The sequence below is a fragment of the Enoplosus armatus genome, chromosome 4 (genome assembly GCF_043641665.1).
Source record: "Enoplosus armatus isolate fEnoArm2 chromosome 4, fEnoArm2.hap1, whole genome shotgun sequence".
Lineage (NCBI taxonomy): Eukaryota > Metazoa > Chordata > Actinopteri > Centrarchiformes > Enoplosidae > Enoplosus > Enoplosus armatus.
The window spans coordinates 15,679,739-15,698,676 of record NC_092183.1 but is presented as its reverse complement, the minus strand read 5'-3'; the positions used below and the strand labels follow the sequence as shown (position 1 = coordinate 15,698,676).

Below are 18,938 nucleotides of genomic sequence, written 5' to 3'. Positions count from 1 at the left end.
CATCATCCACCTACGCTATGTTGCCTCAGATGGGTTTATATATTTATATAAATAAACAAGATGTTGTCTGGATGGAAATAATCCACCTCCTCTTAAAGGTAGTTGCGTTAACCTACTACACAAAACCCAACTATCAAGATATTAAACCTATTATATAACAGCACAATTTAATGAACTAACAGATGTCAATTATAACATTTGATGTTAAGAAAAGGGTTTGAGCCCATGCCTCTCTCTTTAAGAAAAATAGGAATTGGTGTGAGGAAAAAACCATGACACCCACTGACTGTCCACATAACATGCCTGTAGAACAGACCATGTCACATATTAAGACTGGTCCAAACAGCAGCCCTTCATATCTGGAAATCATCTTCATCTCTCTGACTCATGTAGCTATCCTCCCTGCAAGAACATGTATTCAAATCTTATTTTGCATGTCCTTAATGAATAAAAAAGAGTGAGCCATTGTGTCAAGCTTTTGACGAATCCAATATTATGCATCGGGCAGGTGGCAAAAAGAACAGAGCCATAGCTAATCCTAAAATTAACAGTTTGGTCCTGTTGGGCCTGAATAGTTTACCAGTGTTTGCATAATGTAGCGCAAGCAGAGGAGAAAAAAGATTATTTACATACAACAACATGAAATCCTTTGGAATACAAACTTCACTACTTCTCTCTCCCTCTCTCTTTCCTGGTCCGCTCTCTCTCTATTTCCCACAAATGGTGATTGAGAAAGATTATTGGTTGCAAACATGAACACCTGCCCCAGCTCAGCTCTGCAGAAAGACACCTGTTTGAAACCCAGGCCAGGCCTGGGAACTCAGGCAACGGACCCCCCTGACTGACCCACACACACACTTCATACTCTCTCTCTCTCTCTCTGTCTCTCTCTCTCTCTCTCTCACACACACACACACACACGTACAGGCCATTCACTCTAGTCAGTTGGCTGTGCTGAAGCTCCCAAAGCCACAGAAAGCACAAACACAGCTGTATGGGACAAATAAATACCTCAGCTGGCAATCAGCTTCAAGTGGTTAATTATCCTTATTTATTTTTTATTTTGGTGATTTTTTAAATTTTCATTTGTTATTTAATCCAAGCCCATCTACATATCAGGCTACTAACCTAATAATCACCAACATTACCTTTATCAAAACTACTTTATGGAATTTGTGGAACTATAAAGCAATGAGTTTATGACCACCCACACTGTATTTGTGACTAACATCAATATATACAGTATATTTTAGAATTGGATGAAGGTCGTTAATTGAAGATTTGGTTGAAGTCCAAAAGGTTTGTGGTGTATCATTACATTTTACAATTTTTCCACAATTACATATGCTCTCTCCTACATTTCGCCAGCAAATGACCCACAACCAGTATGTTCAGGTCTAACATTATAAGCTAGAAAAGTCCCCACCAAATGAGAGGATGGATAGCACTCTTATATGTCTGTTTGGTCAGTATGAAGCTACACCCTGGAGCCGGTTAGCTTAGCTTAGCATAAAAACTGGAAACAGTAGGAAACAGCTAGCCTCACTCTGTCCAATGCATACAAAATCTGCCTACCAGCACCTCCAAAACGTACTAATTAACACTAATCACTTTTGTTTTGAAAAATTGAGCGTAAAAAAAAAAGAAGCTTTGTTTTATTGTGGGTTACATGCTATTTCTTCTGGATAATAACCCTCTCAAAAAATGGCGAGCTGTAGTTTATACATTAGTTTTTTTACACATTTTATTCACAGATTAAACAAAAAGTTATAACGTGTTAATTAGTGGCATTTAGAGTTTCTGGTAGAAGGATTTTGTTAATATTGGACAGAGTCAGGCTAACTGTTTCTCCCTGTTTCCAGTCTTTGCATCTGTAAAGATAACAGATTCATTAGATGTAGCCTTATATTTAATGTAAAGACATCAGAGCAGTATCAGTCTGCCAAAGTGAATAATCGAATTTCCCAAAATGTCAAACTATTCCATTAAGCATCGTTTTAGCAAGCCTTTGTAATCTGAATATTAAATAGATATTTTATTACAGTAAGAATGTGCTGTTGGTGGTTTCTGTGTATTGTTTTGTGACATTTGTGGTTGACACGCCTCCTAGTATCAATATTTCAAGTCATAACATGTCATATAAACACTTTGTAAACAGTAAATTTAATTGTCTTCAATTAATCAGAAACACATGGACACTGATTAAACATCCTGATATTATTGTGCAATTTGTCACCATGCAGCCAGACAACACACTTCTCCCTGTGCCACAATATTTTCCACAAGCTTTTCCCACAAAAAAAACGGGAGGGCAGAAAGAGAGCTTGAGTGTCTCAGCTGAGCCACATCACATGATGTAGCAGTAAAAGCAGCTATGATCTCTCGTCAGACGGCCTCCAGCTGTCCTCGCAGAGAGGGGAGACTTTACGTTAGCGATGACATCACCCCTTTTGGTGCTGTCCAGTCTATGCTGAAGACAGGCATCTGTGCTTGCTCAGGTAGACTGCCAACACAACTCTGTGATTGCCAGGCTGGCTGTCAGTAAGTTGGTACATGCACACACTAGGAGAGAAATATTGCAAATACATATATTATTTGTCCTGCAAATAATATATGTATATACATACTCACACTGCATGTAATGCTGGTGGACACGCCAACAGTTTGAATGTGTATAATGTGGAGTGCTGCTCTCTCAGGCAGGCTTAGCGCCTACTGTACCACAAATCCAGACCAAATTCCAAAAACTGCCAAATGACCTGTTCAATCACTTGCTATCCTTTCCAATTCACTAAATCCCTTTCCTTCAACACAAGCTGCTCTTCAGAGACAAGGAATGAGTCACCATGGCAATGTTTGCAGCTCAGATGGAGAGCAAATTAAAAGGAGCAAAAAATGATGCAGCTGCTGTTTGCATGTGAAATCATGTGCAGTTGACCTGAAAGTCATGGCCTAAATGTGTATTTCAAAATTCTCACTAAATTTCTTTAACTCATGTCTACTAACTAATACATAATTGACATAACTCAAAAGGACCATTTTAGTCATCCATGTGTCACCTCAAGCAAGCAAGAAATATAGATTATATAATGTCACTATTAAATAAAAATCACAGTAGAAACACTTTGAAAAGTACAAAGGCTGTAAGAGATAAATATCAAACATGAAAATGGATTCATGTTTACAAGTCATCTCGTCATTCTTTCAGTCATTCTCAAGGTTTGAGATCTAAAATTTAAATTAACTGAAACTTTTAGCTTTATGCGAATGAGTTTACAGTATTACAGTATTAATATACAGAGGTACAGTATTAACCACTGATCAAAAGCTTTGGAAGTCACTTTCATTGTCTATCTGATACTTCAAAGAATGAAGTCTGATATAAAAGTTATAACAACCTTAGTCAACTATGTTTTATATTACGTTTTTAAACATGTCTTTTAAACATTCTAGTCATGATATGATCCTGATGCTACTCTCACTGTACATTGCCTATTCTGTGTTTATGTGACCTCAGTTTACTCCCACCACTATACATTCTCATGTATAGTAACTCTCTCCACTTCAGCACCCTGGACAGCAGAGAGTCCCCCAACTCCCAGCCACTGTAGCGCAACAACATTATTATAAACCACCCTACAACAATGCTGGGGAAAGATTTAACTATACTATCTATACTATGTTTGTACCACATGATTGTTGTGACACGATTGTTTTTTATTACTGTGGCCAAATAAGGATCAAGTAATGGCATTTTCAATTTGCACAACCAAATCTGAATTATGCTTAAATTAGAATCAATAGCATTGAATACAAAGATGTCTAATGAAGCTTCAAAGGTTTAAGGTATTGTTGGTATGTCTTACCTGATACATTCTGCATCGGCATGACAGTGGTCACTTGGATGGACTGTTCATCAGCAACCACTGTACCCGGAGTGGTGGTCGTGTCAGCCACAGCTGAAGCCATGGGAGCAGATGTAAAGTACTCTGTGCCAAACTCTGTCGCTGTGTCGCTGTCCTCTGTCAGGGTGTCACCGCTGTGCTCTGGCAACTCAGTGGTGGACTCATCAAAGACGCTTGTTGATGATGTCACATCTTCGGCTGAGGTTCCACTGTCAATCAGGACAGCGGTGGCTGTCGCAGCTGCAGATGTGGTCTCTTGCTTGTTGACAACAGCTGGCGTCTCTACATCTTGCATTTGAGGTGTGGTTTGTGTTGCAGTGCTGGTAGTCTCTGGTGGTGGTGCTGTGGTGGTGATAATAGCAGTAGTACTAGTGCTGACTGAGAGGTCTTGTTGGGGTGGCTGAAAAGGAGGCGTTCCCTCTATGGCAAAACCAGTCTCGATCTCATCATCGCTAGGATAATAGTCTGGGAATGGTGTTGTCGAATGAAGCCCAGTGGTTGAGGGTGTAGATTCTGAGCTGAACACTTCCTCGCTGGTCAGTTCGGTTGATTCTGTTGTGTCGGTGAGGTCAGAGGCCATCGCTGTGGTGATCCCAGAATCCAGAATAGTTTCTTCAGTCTTCCCCTGAGCAAACATGGGCTCTGTGATGAGAGAGGCGTCTGGTATGGGGACATCAGGTTGGATTGTGCTGATCTCAATTACTGAGTGATCGTCTGTCTCATCAAAGGGCTTGGACGCTGACTCTGTGGTATCAATGCTTTCAGTTGTGTTTTGGGGTTCTGGGAACCTGTCACCACGGTGGTGAGCAAATTCCACATTGGTTGCAAAGTCTTCAATGTTAAAGTCTGGTGTGGCTGTTACATCATCAGTGTCCTCATGTTCCTCTTTGATGGTAGGTGCAACTGTTATTAACTCTTCTTCTTGGCCTGCTTGAGTGGGGCGAGGGGGGGCCATACTGGTAGAGAACATAGATGGAGGATTCGTAGGAACTGGAGACTCTTCTGCCTCTGAAACAGTTTCATGTGTTGGGGTTAGTGTAGTGGTGCTACTCTCCAGTAAAGGGATGAAGGTAGTGGAGCTGATGCTGGTGGTGGTGATTCCTTCCACAGACACATCCACAAAGGAAGTCTGGTTGATCACCTCTCTCCTTCCTAAGAAACACACATAAGCACATACATTAAAAAAGCAAAAAAGCAAAAAATCATCTGTCTGACTATTACTCCTTTAAATATAAATAGTGTGATTATTGTCAAGACACTAAGCGACCAGCACTTTTATCTCAGGAGTGTCACCTCACCTCAATTACATCACTGGAATCTTTTATATTTTAATACCATTCATCCCCACAGTGGGAAAGAGAATGCCATATCTGCCACATTACTGAGCCAAATAGCCAGGATCCACACTTCAAGAATAGACACCATGTTGAGGTGTGGGAAGATGCCAAGATTAAAAAGATCTAATTGTCAAAATGTCAGTCACCTCGCTTGAATAACATTTTAGACATTCATGGTGTTTTACACAGATACATTTATGATATATATATATATACAGGCAGTTTGTGAGACTGTAAGCCTCATGAGTCACATGAGTCAAGGAGTAATATGCCACAGCTGCAATACCAGTGTGTCACTTAACATTAAAGTACCCAGAGTTAAAGGTTTCCTAGAAACCTTAGAGTGAAATACTTCCTCTCTTAACTCTTCATGTTGTTTATAGCCTGCACTAACATTCATTCACGCAATGTTGTCATTAGGAACAGTGGAACCAATGCTAAGTTATGGAACAACGTTTTTATCTGCACTAGAATTGTTGGCAAATAACCTAAATTATCTTAAGGTATTAGTGAGGCCAATATTATCATGCTGATTTTCCATTTCATAGTCTGTCTCTTGTACCATGAAATTGGATAGTTTGTCATCAGCTCATGGCAGATGAGGTAATTTTCAAAGTGTTCTATTTTCTGTGAAAAACCAAGTGCACTTTGAATGTTTCTCTAAACATTTTCTGATCTGCCTGAAAGGATTCACATGCCTGTAACAGAGGAACTAAAGAGCATATAAACTTTAAGGAATCTAGTGTTGTGGTTTTGTTAGAGTTGCCCTGACTATTTTTGTCCTCTACTGTACCCGGTCCACTGTCTCTCCTCCAGTCCGTCCAGAGCGTTTACTTGTATTTTGTCCTGTCATTGAGCAGCACTCCCTGATTTCATCTCTCAGTGATGGTCTTCAAATGCTCACTAATGAACTTCTCTACTTATTCTTAAGGTTTTATTAATGAGTAAATCCCTTTAACTCCTTTATGTTTCTCTTGAATGCGCCTCTTACTCCCTGGCCCTCTGTCCTCCCATGCTCTCTCATTTACTCACACCCATAAAAAGCAGTGTAACAGCTTTAGAGAGCTTTCGTCGCTGGCACAGACAGATTGTGTAAAGCCAGCTGTTGACCATTACGTACTAGCCCTCTTTCTTCATGAAACTATCTCTGATGTAAGGTGTGAGACACGTTTTTCCCTAACAGGAAAAATTGGGCCTGCTCTCAGAGGGAGTGCATTATCTCACTGATGTGTTTGAGCTGTTGCTGTTACTGAGGCCTTTGTTTTCTTCTGGCCAATCCAGAGATCAATCAAAGACCAATTATCCAACCTTTTTCCTCTGCACCAACTTCCTCTCCCAGTCTTCCTGTGTAGTCTAACTGACATAGGTTTACATAATATTTCATTTCTGAGATATTCTTGGGAGTGGGAAAGCAGGGAATGATGGAGTGAGTCTCACCAAACAAGGGTACTTGAAAGGCACTTAGACAGGGGCGTAAATACAACAGGAGTGAGAGAGCTGACATGTAATACACAGAGCAGGAGGTGAGGGTGGCCTGTTTGTGTGCCCTCTGAACTCCATGGGGACTTATCACCGCGAGAGTTAGCATAGCTCAGGGGCAGTAAATGGCCAGGCAGGGGCCAGCTTATCTGTCCACCCTCTCATTTGTAAAGATGGAAAGGCCAGGTCAGGGGTCACCGAGGATGACCGAATTTAGAAGTCCACCAGTAGCTTTGTCCATTATCCAAACGTCTGCTCAGATAAGTACAAGTGAGAATGACGGAGGGCAAACTCTGACAGCGGAAATGAGATGAGAAAGGCGAAAAGGGAGTTAGATAGTGAGACTAAAAAGGCTGACAGGTGTGGTATTAGTTACTTTCGCTGTTTCTCTAAATGGCAACTGTCATCTGTCATTTGGTTTTGCCCTGGGGATACTGATTAGTTAAAAACACTCACATTTTGAGGGATTAGCCTAATTCTGCTTCAAGTGAACCATGAAGTGTCACTATTTGTAGGGATCCAGAGCTATATTCTCCTGCCTTCCCATGGTTAGTAATCACCATGGTTGGCAGCAAGGAGTCGTTTCCATGCATGCGTAAGTGTGTCCTAAGCAAGTCCACAGAAAGTGAAAAAGTTTACAAAAGTCACAACTGATACATTTCCATATCCCCAGCAGCTTGGCTACTCAGATTTATTTAGAATTTGTCATGAGTGGAATTGCAATTCATAATGAAAATGTCGACTATTTTGAATAGTACTCAATGTCATTGAATTTAATTGGTTTCACATCATCAGTGAGGTTGTATAAAGATAAAGCTTAAGGAGCCTTGATTAGCCCATCTGGAAGTAATAAAGATAACACAGACAGATACTGACTGTTCACAAACTCAAGCAAACTATTGGTCATTAATCTCCCCATTAGACCAAGAACTGCCATGCCCATTGCTTTTAAAGTAAACAGACTTCACATTCTGATTTTACTCTCCTCTCGGCTAATTTTGTTGCAACAGAAATGGGCGGGAAACTAAAATGTGAGACAGTGAGGTCAACTGGACACTGCAATCTGTATGACTAGTCTGTCACGTAACACGCAATGCTCATAAGAAAATCAGCCCTCCGCTTTGCTCATGTTGTTGTTGTTATTGTCATCAAAACTATACAATCATAAAACAAAAAACAGACACACAGTGGAACAGAACAATGGACAAAAGATGAGACAGGTTCTAAACATTTTAAAATGTTGGTCTGGTTCAGATGTGGGAATGCGTACAGTGGTGCAAAGAAGCAGAAAATCAAAGGGTGGGGGAGCAGAGGCTAATAGGAGATGAGATCATAGCTCCTCATAGTCCAGGCCTGGTTTTGACAGGGAACGGTCTGTGCCTTCAATCACTGTCTGCCTGTCTAAACCAAAATATAAACATATATATATATATATATATATATATATATATATATAACACAACACCATATGACCCACCATATGTAGGGAACACATTGCATCATGACATACTGTAAATATACTAAATACTAACAACAAGACCTTGTGGTGAGTTTACCTTTAAAACAGTAAGCTCCAAGCTTCTTAGTTGGTTCTGGGAAGCCAGTCTGGTTTCTGTAGCGGTACATGGTCCTGACACCGAGCAGGCCTCCCCCACACTGCATTCTGGGTACTGCAACAGGATGTCGTGCACTGCCATCGGAGAGCCAGCCATAGTCACATTTGTCCAGACCATGTCGCCAGGCAGCATGGAGCTGGCCAGGGGTTGCCAGGACAGCTTTCCTCTTCTTACACTCTCCACTGGCCTCCTCAAAAGTCATCTTATGAGTCACAGGAGCATAGTACACTTCACCTGAAATATAGATGGCAAAATGCAATGAAGACTTAACAAAAAGCACTAACTCAAAGGCAACATGGCAACACAATCTGATTACTCTAAGTAAGCAGTTACCCAGGGCAGAGGGCTCAATTCACTGTTTAACCAATTCCACAAAGCATGAATCAGTGCTGTATCACTAACAGATGGACAGTCCTTACATATTTCATTTTTAATTATTTGAACTGAAAACCGAGCTAAATAGCCTACATTTGGAGTAATCTCAAGCTACAGATTTTTAGATTTTTGACCTTTCAGAGGAGACATAGCCCAAAAACAGCTGACGAAAGTCACAGCTGTGCAGGGCACGGACCCAAAACATCTCCCACCGATCATATTTAGGACAACAGTAGTTCATTCATTATATTAATCTGAGGTGGGATAGCAATGCAGACAATGTGCCTGGCCTGTCAATGAATGTGTCTGTACTCTGGACATTAGGTTTCCCCTCGGGGCGAGTGAACTAGATTACACCTCCTGTGTTTCCTTCCTTCATGTAGTTTGTGTAAGGATTATACCTTCAGAAAGCTCACTGCACTATGACAATTATGAAAATGTGTCTTTTCCTGTAGGATAACATAAATGAAACACTACAGAAAGACCATATCTTAACTGAATCCAAACAACATTACTTAAGAGGATGACTGACTGACTACATGTTTTCAGTTAGTCTTGGGCGTAACGTCTCAAATATCCCATGTTGGTTACATCCCATTGATTTACAATGGCATTGAGATTAGGAGAAGCTTTCCACCCAGAAATGTCTTCCCTGTTAAATGCAGACAAGAGACATAAAATCCTCCACAAACTTTCAACTTCAACACAATCAACAACCAAACATCACTATTTTATATGGTAATTGTTATATAGTTATATATTAGTAAAAGCTAATTTTCATCCAAACTCTTCTAGACTACATGATTATCACCAAATTTCAACTCAGCGTGCATCTTAAAGCAGCTAGGTGAATATTTATGGAAATTAATTAACATTCTAATGCTAATGAATGATGATTTAATGAAGGCCAGAAAAATGCCTATCATGCGACTTTCTATCACCAATTAATACACACAATAGTGATTCAACATACACTCAGTAAAAAGTAATTAACTCTTAAGTAAAGTGTTTTGATGTATGTGTAATAAGAGCACAACCTACCCGTCATGTACAACTTACCCAGAATACAGTGAGGTCAGAGATGCATGTATAGTTTTTTGGGGAGATTGGAGAACTAAGTGGAAGATGTATGTGCATGTCCCTGGTGGCTATGGGGTGGGGTGACGTTCCCTGGCTGACACCATTGTCTACATCTGCTTGTACACTAATAATACGAATGTCACAATACTGATGGATATCTTCATGTTCACAACTAATTGATTTGCGACTTGTGCCAAAATAATTTAAACTATTACTATTATGTACTGCAGCAGGGCTGCAATGTACAAATCCCAGATAAGAAGAGCAACAACAGGGGCTGACTGGAGTTTAGATGTGTCAAGAGGGGTGTTAACACTCATAAAACACTCTGAGCGGAGTTGAGTCCATCAGCAATAACAGGCTGGATAATGAACAGACAGCAAAAGACCGTTGGCTGAGAAGTGAAGACTTCCCATAAGCAGTGCCAAAGACATTTAAAAAATTTTGTTGGTGAATTTTTCAAAAACCTCTATGGTGGAGAATGAATGTCGATTCCTGCTTTAGAGTCAAATTATTGGGAGTTTCTCTCTAACCCTAACTCCCTTTCTACAACACGAAAAATTGTTTGGCGCAACAAAATATATAAAACATTCTCACTCATTGTCACCTATTGTCTTATTCAAACAAAACAATTGAGTGTATTTCCACAGTGGTTTTATAAGCTGTAAAAGTAATTTGCTTCTACTGTGATAATTTGGAGGTTTCATCATTCCAGCCAGAGGGTGTGTCAGTGCCTCTCAATGACACCTCATTACTTATAAAGAGAAAAACCTAATTTTGAGGCTGACTTACCATCAAGTTTGTCGACATAACAGTACACATCATAGGTTTCCGTAGGTTTCCTGGTCCCATATGACCTAACACCAGGTTTAGTCTTCAGGTTGCCATAGCAGCCGTTCCTTGGCTTTGTAATTGGGTATCTGTACAGATACAGAAGAGAAGAGCCATTGTAACACATAGGTCACATCATCTTATGTGAGAAAGCATTTATACATACAGTACATATATACAATCAAATATATATCATTGAATAGCATCGTTGAAATGACTTTAAGCAGCTAACCTCACTGTCTGGTCGCCAATCCAGCCGGCATCACATTGATCAAAGCCATCCTCATAGGCTGCTCTTAGTTGGTCGTATGTAGCAATAGTTGCTCCAATATTGTGGCAAGTTTGGACAGCCGCCTGGTAGTCCAAAGTGTACCTGCTGGTGCTTGCCCGGTAGTGAAACACAACACCTGGCAACAAATTATAGAAAAAAAAAATTTTCTATAGAAACATGAACCTAGTGATCTGGAATTAATCAGCATAATTTCAGTGTTATAAATTATGGCAAATGTCTTATAAAGCACACACCATGGGTGAAATAATTCTCTCAGACTCTCAGCTTCTTTGGAAAGGGGGAACTTTGCAATAAGCCAAAAGGATAAGCGAAATACTCATAGAGTTCACCACAAATGAACAGGATAACTGCAGATGATGCCATGGCCCTGAAATCCCCATATTTGTGGACAGTAAACATGCGCAGAAGACATGATTTATAGTCCTAATTAACATTGCAGATAGTTGGAAAAGAGGTTGTGCAGATTGTAAACCAGTGAAAACCAAAACTATCCCAGTGTCCCCCCACCCCACCCATGTTTTCTACATCTCCCAGAATACTTCTCATATGTAGAATGCACATGATGACACTAGGTAAGGACTGCTAACCCCCCCAAGGATAACGTTTGGCTCTGCAGTAATGTTGCATTATTGTATGCATAATGTAACACATTTGATGAGGGGTATTGGGGAATACTGTTATTGCTCAGTGAAGGCAAAGTAAAAAGACTTGGTAACACCCACTGAGTGCCCCACCAAGAGAAAAATCCCCACTGACAAGGTGGCACCCAAGATGACAGGGATGGAAGAGGTTATAACATACTGTAGCTTCTGCCCATACCAACATGTGGAATACCATCCGTATTTGGGCTCTGATGGCAGATTGGGTTTGATGGATGAACACTGGAATTAAAACATTGCAGTACTTGGCATGGACAGGGTCCCGAAGTCTCATCTGATTCTTTTTAAGAGTGCATCGTCTCTAAAATAAGAACTGAAAACTGTGGTTACTCTGCGTAACTACTGGGTAGCTGCTGCTATCAAAGTAAGCAGAAGGGCGCCCAAAGTTCTTTTATACCGTTTACATTTCTATCACCGCTTGTATCACATTCCACTATTATTAAGCCCTTGCAGCAACCCCCCTCTACATTCAGAGAGTATCTTGGGGAAGCAAGTCATTTGTCTGATTCCAGTGTGATGTGGGAAGCATATCATGAATGTCTTACCGTTGACATCGAGGTTAACTGTATCCTGGGTGTCCTCAATGCCGTACATGACCTCACAGCGATAAGTGCCCGCGTCACTGGCACGCAGCCTGACCATTGTCAGTGAGGCATCGCCTACATCCTCAGGGTGACTGGGCACTGATACGCGGTTCCTGTAGCTGGAGCCTATTTTGATGACCCCATTTTGTGCCACCAGCACTGTGGATTCTACTTCTCCCTCTATTTTGGTCCATTTGATCCGCAAATAATCTCTGCTATAAATGGCTGTTCCGTTGGGACTGATGACGGGTGCTGAGGTTGGGATGGTGGAGAAGAAGCAGGGAAGATTTACCTTCCCAGAGAGGGATCCAGTGACTGGTCTGATTATCGATAATGTGTTGGAGGCTGAAAGGCAAAAAGCAAAAGGGTTAAATACATTTTCAATTCATGTTAATTAATTCACTACTGTATTTTTTGTTGTTTTTAGCTGCTCTCCATTTTCTTCATTTATTTTCTTCCAGACAAATACATGTCTCTTGTGTTTACTCTCATTCTAACAGATGCAAGTAGACACCATAAACTGCCCGACTCATTTACATTGACGGGGTGTGACAACTACACCCAGCCTAATAAAAAAAACAAGCATCATGGCCTGAAAATGGCTCTTGGAAAGTCAAACCTCATCCTTAAAGTGATGGGTGTGGGAACACATTTAACACTAACTGTAGTGTATGTACAGCATGTTTGTACGAAGTTAAAGATAATTGGTTAAAAGTGGAGTCATGGCTGCATCACTTCATGTTATGCCACTGCTGAGTTCTGTGCATGTTAGGTTTCCTTCTCAAATAAAGCCCATTCACCTACATGACTAACTAACTAATGATGACAGTTAGACGCACACAAAAACAAGTAAAATATGTCATCAGCATGCGGCACACTGGACAATATTATGTATCTCCCTTTTCATGACCTCTGATTCTATTCTCAGCTGAAAACGCATTACTGATGTTACACACCTACATTGTTGCAAGTAAAGGATGTTTAATTTAATCCTACAGCTGCAATATTCTGTTGCAAACAGTAAAGAAGTACATTACTGCGAAACCAGACAAGGTTAACAGTTACTATGCTTAATCCCCCTCCCCCCTGAGGTCTGTCCACAGTTAAAGCTGTTGACTACCTCAGTCTCACTCCAGACTCTGGGATGTCAGACAGGATGCCGCACACAAATGAATGGCAACAGGCTGAATCACATTTAGCCCTGTGGAGAGGAAGAAGATCTACCTTTTTCTTCAAAGGGGGGGCATTCACAGGGAACAATGTGGGGGAATGCTCTGGAAACAGTGGTGGGACAGCCCCAGAGGCATGACTGTGTGTGCTTTAACATAGGTCCTTATTAGGATGAGGGGTGAAACCAGCTGTTATTTCCAGACTGGGAGCCCAGTCTAATTGAAAGGTGTCCATCCATACCCAGAGACAAGGCCAGGGACCAGGAGGCCAGGAGAGCCAGGGGGGCCGAAGGGGCCCGAGATCCAAACCTCAACACTGTCACCTTCACCATTGAGTAAAGTATTGCAGGTTTCACAGTCTGCTACTTTAAGAACAGAGTGATACACACCTCTGACACATCAGTCAGTTTGCTTCAGATAAGCTGTAGAGCACGGACGCCGGCTGATTGTGACCATGTCAAATTACTTTGTGTTTGGTGCAACACACTGAGGTGGACAGAGGAAGAGTAGGAGGGAGGGGTAGGGAGAGAGGGAGGAAGATGAAGAGAAGAAGAGAGAGGGAGGGAGAAGGAGGGAGGGAGAGAGGAGTGACTGAGAAAGAGAGGGAGGTGGAGGGAGAAGCATTTACTCATTCACAACTTACCTGTTGCAGTTGCAGCTTCACAGAGACAATATAACCACAGGATATGCTTTATATTTAGTATCATCTGTTGGAAAAATTAAAAAGGTGCATTAGGAAACAACTCATACAAGATCTTTTATGTTGTTTCTATTAGTTTTTCTAGGGCATCCACATTTTCCTAGAGAGACATACATTTGTTGAGTTGCAATAGATAAGTCTGTTTTCTTTCGGTAATGCATGGATTTCAGAGAGAATCAATGGTGTAAGCATCTATTCCTCATCTAAACATTGCAATTATATCAGATATCCAGACATTAGTGAATCTTAAAATCCCAAATAACAATTACTAGCCAGGATTTTGTATATTTACCAATATAAATAAACTTAGAAATAAATAAACTAAAGCATTTCCTAGATGCATTGATTTCCCTCTTTTAAATATGTTTACAGGACATCACATTTACCTGACATATCACATTTCCAGGAAGAATATTTTCATTTGTTCCGATGAGAAATAAAAAAAAATATATATATTTAATGAGGCAGGCTCATGTTTTCAGTGAATTTGTGGGTGGCGGAGCTGAGAAGCTTGAGTTCCTAGAACTGCAGAGTTTTCAGAGACAGAAGGACATCAGCAGTGAGCCCACCACTCTCATTTCCACCCCACTGTGTAAGCACAAGTGGTGGGACACAGTGGGAGCTGCAAAACTGTTCTCTATAACAACAAGACACTCACTATACAATGGCAACTGGCAAAAAATCATCTAAAATATTTCAGGGTGGGTATAATTGTGACTTAATGCCAGCACTCCCACAAGTCTATCCGAGTCAGTGGACCCACCCTATTGGAAAGTAATGAAATTAAACTTTGGGGAGACAATAAGAGAAAGAAGTCTACGACTCATAATGTTACATCTCCCAATATTTGTTTCTGATTTACTTAAAACGTATTTCTTAAATATTTGTAGAATGATAAACTACAGGCAGTTGCAGAAGGGCTTCTAGGAAATCGGAATTTCGGAAAACTTTCAAAGAAAGATCAGCAGCATCACACAGGCGTATAATTGGTAGCAGACTTTTGGAGCAGTGGTCATTTATGTGCAGCTCGGAGATGCTCCCTGCAATGAAATAAAAATATCTGCTACTGGGAGCTAAACACTGATATTGTCATCTAGTTAAGGAGTTGATTAAAACTTTGACTTTTGGTGCCGTTTCCGCGACTTTCTTTTTTCTTCACAGAAACACCTGTTTCTTGTGGATGTTCAACAGAAATTATAACAGGACAACATGCTGTAAATCGTAAAGTGAGAATTAAAAAAAAACTGTAGTGTAATCCGCCAATCCGCAATGCTGTTTATGGAAATTCACGTGCCTACACACCAGAGTAGGTTATCTAAGGACAACACGGCATCACTGGGTGCGTTCGTGCTGAACACTTTGCTGAGAAGTTAATTTATATAGACTCATTTGTTTTATTTGTCAAACATAAGCTACGAATTGCTTTACTTGCCAATTATCGGGTCTAGAACAATTGTCTTAATTCATAGTTCAGTTCACACATAAACAGAAAATACTTACGTTTAAAGGTGTTTTATTCCATAAAATGTACAAATATCGATATATGTCCTTAAATCCAGTTAGTCCCAGTGCGTAGCATGCGTGCGTAAAAAGTGCCCAAATATGTCCACTCCAAATCGGCGCAACAGCACTTATCTCACCGACGCGCCTTTCTCTTCTCCTTGATGCTCCAGAGTCGCAGAGTCCCACTCTGGTTCTGAACTAAACGACAGAAACCGTGAAGTGCTGGCAAGCAACAAGTTCAATTTTGCCAAACGCACACTGTTATTTCGTCAGTGTTGGAGAGGAGGAGCAGAGTGCCCATCCGAAAAGTGAATGAGACACCTTGAGAAGGGGGGGCGGCGGGGACTTAATTTGGCCCTGAACCGGAGAGGTACCCTCGCATCCAATCAGACTGTTCCGAAATCACGCGGATCATTTGTGCAGGTAACACATCTGTCATTTTACAGTGAGTGCATCTTCACTTTAGACCTCCACATCTGGTGTTTTCATATTTAGCATAAAATCAATCAAATGATAAATAAATGATACCAAATTCAAAGCTTTATTATAGGTGTGGTCGCTTGTTGTATACGCAACGTATGTAATCATGATAATTAAGTCTCATGTTGATGCCTTGTGTAGAGCGCACCAGTCATATCCAAGGGTGCGCAATGGAAACGGGGTGGTGCAGACATGTCTCTGGTTGAATTTGAGTCATAATCTTCTGTTTGTTCCAACAACACATTTCTGTCAATATCGTCAGGGAGTTCTCAATCCACCCCATTGAGCCACTTTAGACAGTTTTTGGAGTCGCAGTCTCGTGGCTATTGGATTTCGAGATGCGCACAGGAAAGGGTAGAGGGGGATATCAATAAAGGTCGCCTTAAGAATAAGATGTTTCATTTTAGACAGTGTTTTAACTGGAATGTGGTTGTGTATTTACATTATGAAGTTTGTGTTAAAAAAAAACAAAAAAAACATTAGAGTTCATCTACAGAAATGGATCCTCTCAAATGGAAATGCGTTGCGACTAATGCGCAGGGAAGTCAACATATAGTCGTTAACTGGAACCTCTGTGCGTGGCTTTTCCACACGGGGGAGAGGCTGGACCACAGTTGATCAACTCCTGCCTAATAATCACCTCGATTGGCTACTGTTAGATAGGTAGGAGGGCTTATCTGAGTGAGCTGAGCTTGTATGCGTGTGTGTGTGTCGGGGGGGGGGGGGGGGGGGGGGGGGGGGTAGTTAATCTTCGGTCTGTCAGTGATTATAACCCCCAGTAGTGTGGGATAAGACGTGTCTCTTCCGTTTGGTCTTAACACAACAGCAGATAGTTTAAATATGTCTGATACAGAGTGTCAGACTGAACATAAAATCTACATACCTAGTGTGACAATAAAACAACAACACATTCGTTCGTATCCTTGTTCCTGGATGAATTGCATTGTAATCTGTTTCAGATGAAAATCCATTTAGGGGCTTCAGTGTTTGCATAAGTAATCCTCTTTGAGCCAATGAAACTTTATTTACCTTAAAAGAAAACTATTCAAATGTAGAATGTAAGATTTGTGTGAGTGCAAAGTAAGCTGTCACTTTGCTTTACAATTACACCATGCAAAGAGATTGCAAGACTGCAAAAGAAAAGGCACTTGCAACTTATCAAGGTGAGCATTAATGACTCTTTATCAGTTTGTTCAGTGCATGAACTAATCAAAATGTATCTCTTTTAGTTATAGTATCTCTCTTAGTTATTTTTAGGAGGGAAAACATACTTGGCATAGGAGCATTTTGTATTTTAACAGTTCAACATCATGAATGACTTCAGCAGAAGTATCATGTTTATGGGGTTCCTCAATGACAGCCTCTGAAAGACATACAGGCTTCTTCACGTGAATCAAAACTAATGGGTATGTCTGGTCGCTGAATCTAGTGGGGCGGACTAATTGCTCAAAATCATGGTGTTGCCTTCTGAAGACACTCACACCAGCTGAGAGCGGGAGCAGAGGTGATGAGCCTCTGACAGAGAATATTGCCCTTGAAGCCTGGAGGCCCTTGTAAAAAGTCATAGGTGCCTTTTCCATACCTGCGTGCATTGTAATCATCTCAGGGCTCAGCACCAGTTACCCACAGTACATCTTTCCTCTGCAAGGCTGGACTGGTCTGGACAGCCGGACTCTGAGAAAGAGAGGAGGCAAAGGAGGCACTGGGTGAGACAGAAAGGGAAGGTTAACAGGTTCTCAATTTTAACTTAGTTCCTATCTCACATCACCATCGCCTGCCACTTACTGTAGCATTCATTCTGTATTAGACAATTAAAATAGACAAAATTTGAAAATGATACTTAACCACATCTTCAACACTAGCGGTTTGAGACATGGTGAAACTCTGAGCATGCAGAGGAAACAAAGCTGCATGTACAGCAATCAATAATAGACTGACAAAGAAAGATTGCATTCTGATGTCAAAGCTCCAGGAAATAGGATTCATAATTTATCTACACAACTTGACAAGAAGCTCAAACTGATTCTGGGTGGAATTTGCCACCTGACCCCAGCACAGTTAACTACTCAGTTTTAGAGTTACGGGACTCATTTAATCATTTTACTGCTTTACCGTCTTAACTGAGTCATCATTAAGTTAAAAGTTGCAAGTCACTTACTGCCGTGTAAAAAGGTCTCTACTGTATGTGTAACCATGGAAGTCCTGGTGGTTTTCAGTACCCATAAATCAATGAGTCAAAGAGCCAATCAAAGAGTGTTTGATCCTGGTGATCCGCTGTGCGGGCCCCAAGATGACCCACGTATCACATGACCTATAAAGGTGGTCTACCTCCGGCCCCACGCCACCTCAGACAGCATTAATGGGGCATAAAGTTCTCAGACCCCAAGGGATCTCCCCTGCTGAAACTCACAATTTTGAAGGCCAAAGCTGCTCTGATTTCTATGCGTTTTATCGATCGCGTACAGTACACAGTTTCCCCCCAGATCAGGATGATTTTGTGGTTCAGTAAAAGGAAATCAGCCAATATCTACACGTGTAAGCAGAGTAGAGAAAATCTGGAATCACTGCAGTCACTGTTTGACAATATGTTTGCTCCTGTATAAAAAAACTAAACAAAAACGTCAAACAACTGGTACATATCAAGATTACAAAATGACTCTTCTGAGCATTGTTAGCAAACAAATAAATAAATTAATAACGGTGTGAAACAAGCTGTACGATTTCAGTGTCAAACAAAAGCCAAACCTGTGACACATGGAGAGAAAAAACTGCTTGTTGTGATTTCCCAAGGTACAGGAAAACAAGCCTGTGGTGTGTGCGTTTTGTGAGTGAATCCCCTGTTTAGAGCAGAAAATGTGGGAAAATGGAGTTGCGTCTGGACAGACGTGAACCATGATCCTTTGGAGCCAAGTATGGAGGCCCAGACCA

The 18,938-nt window shown here is 41.0% G+C and overlaps 2 protein-coding genes across 2 annotated transcripts in view; both read right to left on the bottom strand.

Moving 5' to 3' along the window:
- LOC139283701 (uncharacterized) overlaps positions 1–5,330 on the bottom strand; it is a 29,988-nt gene extending 24,658 nt beyond the window's left edge. The window contains exons 1-2 of the mRNA XM_070903726.1: positions 5,288–5,330; positions 3,867–5,057 (exon numbers count right to left, since the gene is read on the bottom strand). Of these exons, the coding sequence (XP_070759827.1) occupies positions 3,867–5,057; positions 5,288–5,330 (1,234 nt within the window). The remainder of the gene's footprint in view (positions 1–3,866; positions 5,058–5,287) is intronic.
- Positions 1–13,659, bottom strand: part of vcana (versican a) — a 44,688-nt gene extending 31,029 nt beyond the window's left edge. The window contains exons 1-5 of the mRNA XM_070903834.1: positions 13,569–13,659; positions 12,120–12,503; positions 10,856–11,030; positions 10,585–10,712; positions 8,278–8,571 (exon numbers count right to left, since the gene is read on the bottom strand). Of these exons, the coding sequence (XP_070759935.1) occupies positions 8,278–8,571; positions 10,585–10,712; positions 10,856–11,030; positions 12,120–12,503; positions 13,569–13,659 (1,072 nt within the window). The remainder of the gene's footprint in view (positions 1–8,277; positions 8,572–10,584; positions 10,713–10,855; positions 11,031–12,119; positions 12,504–13,568) is intronic.
- Positions 13,660–18,938: the final 5,279 nt, after the last annotated feature.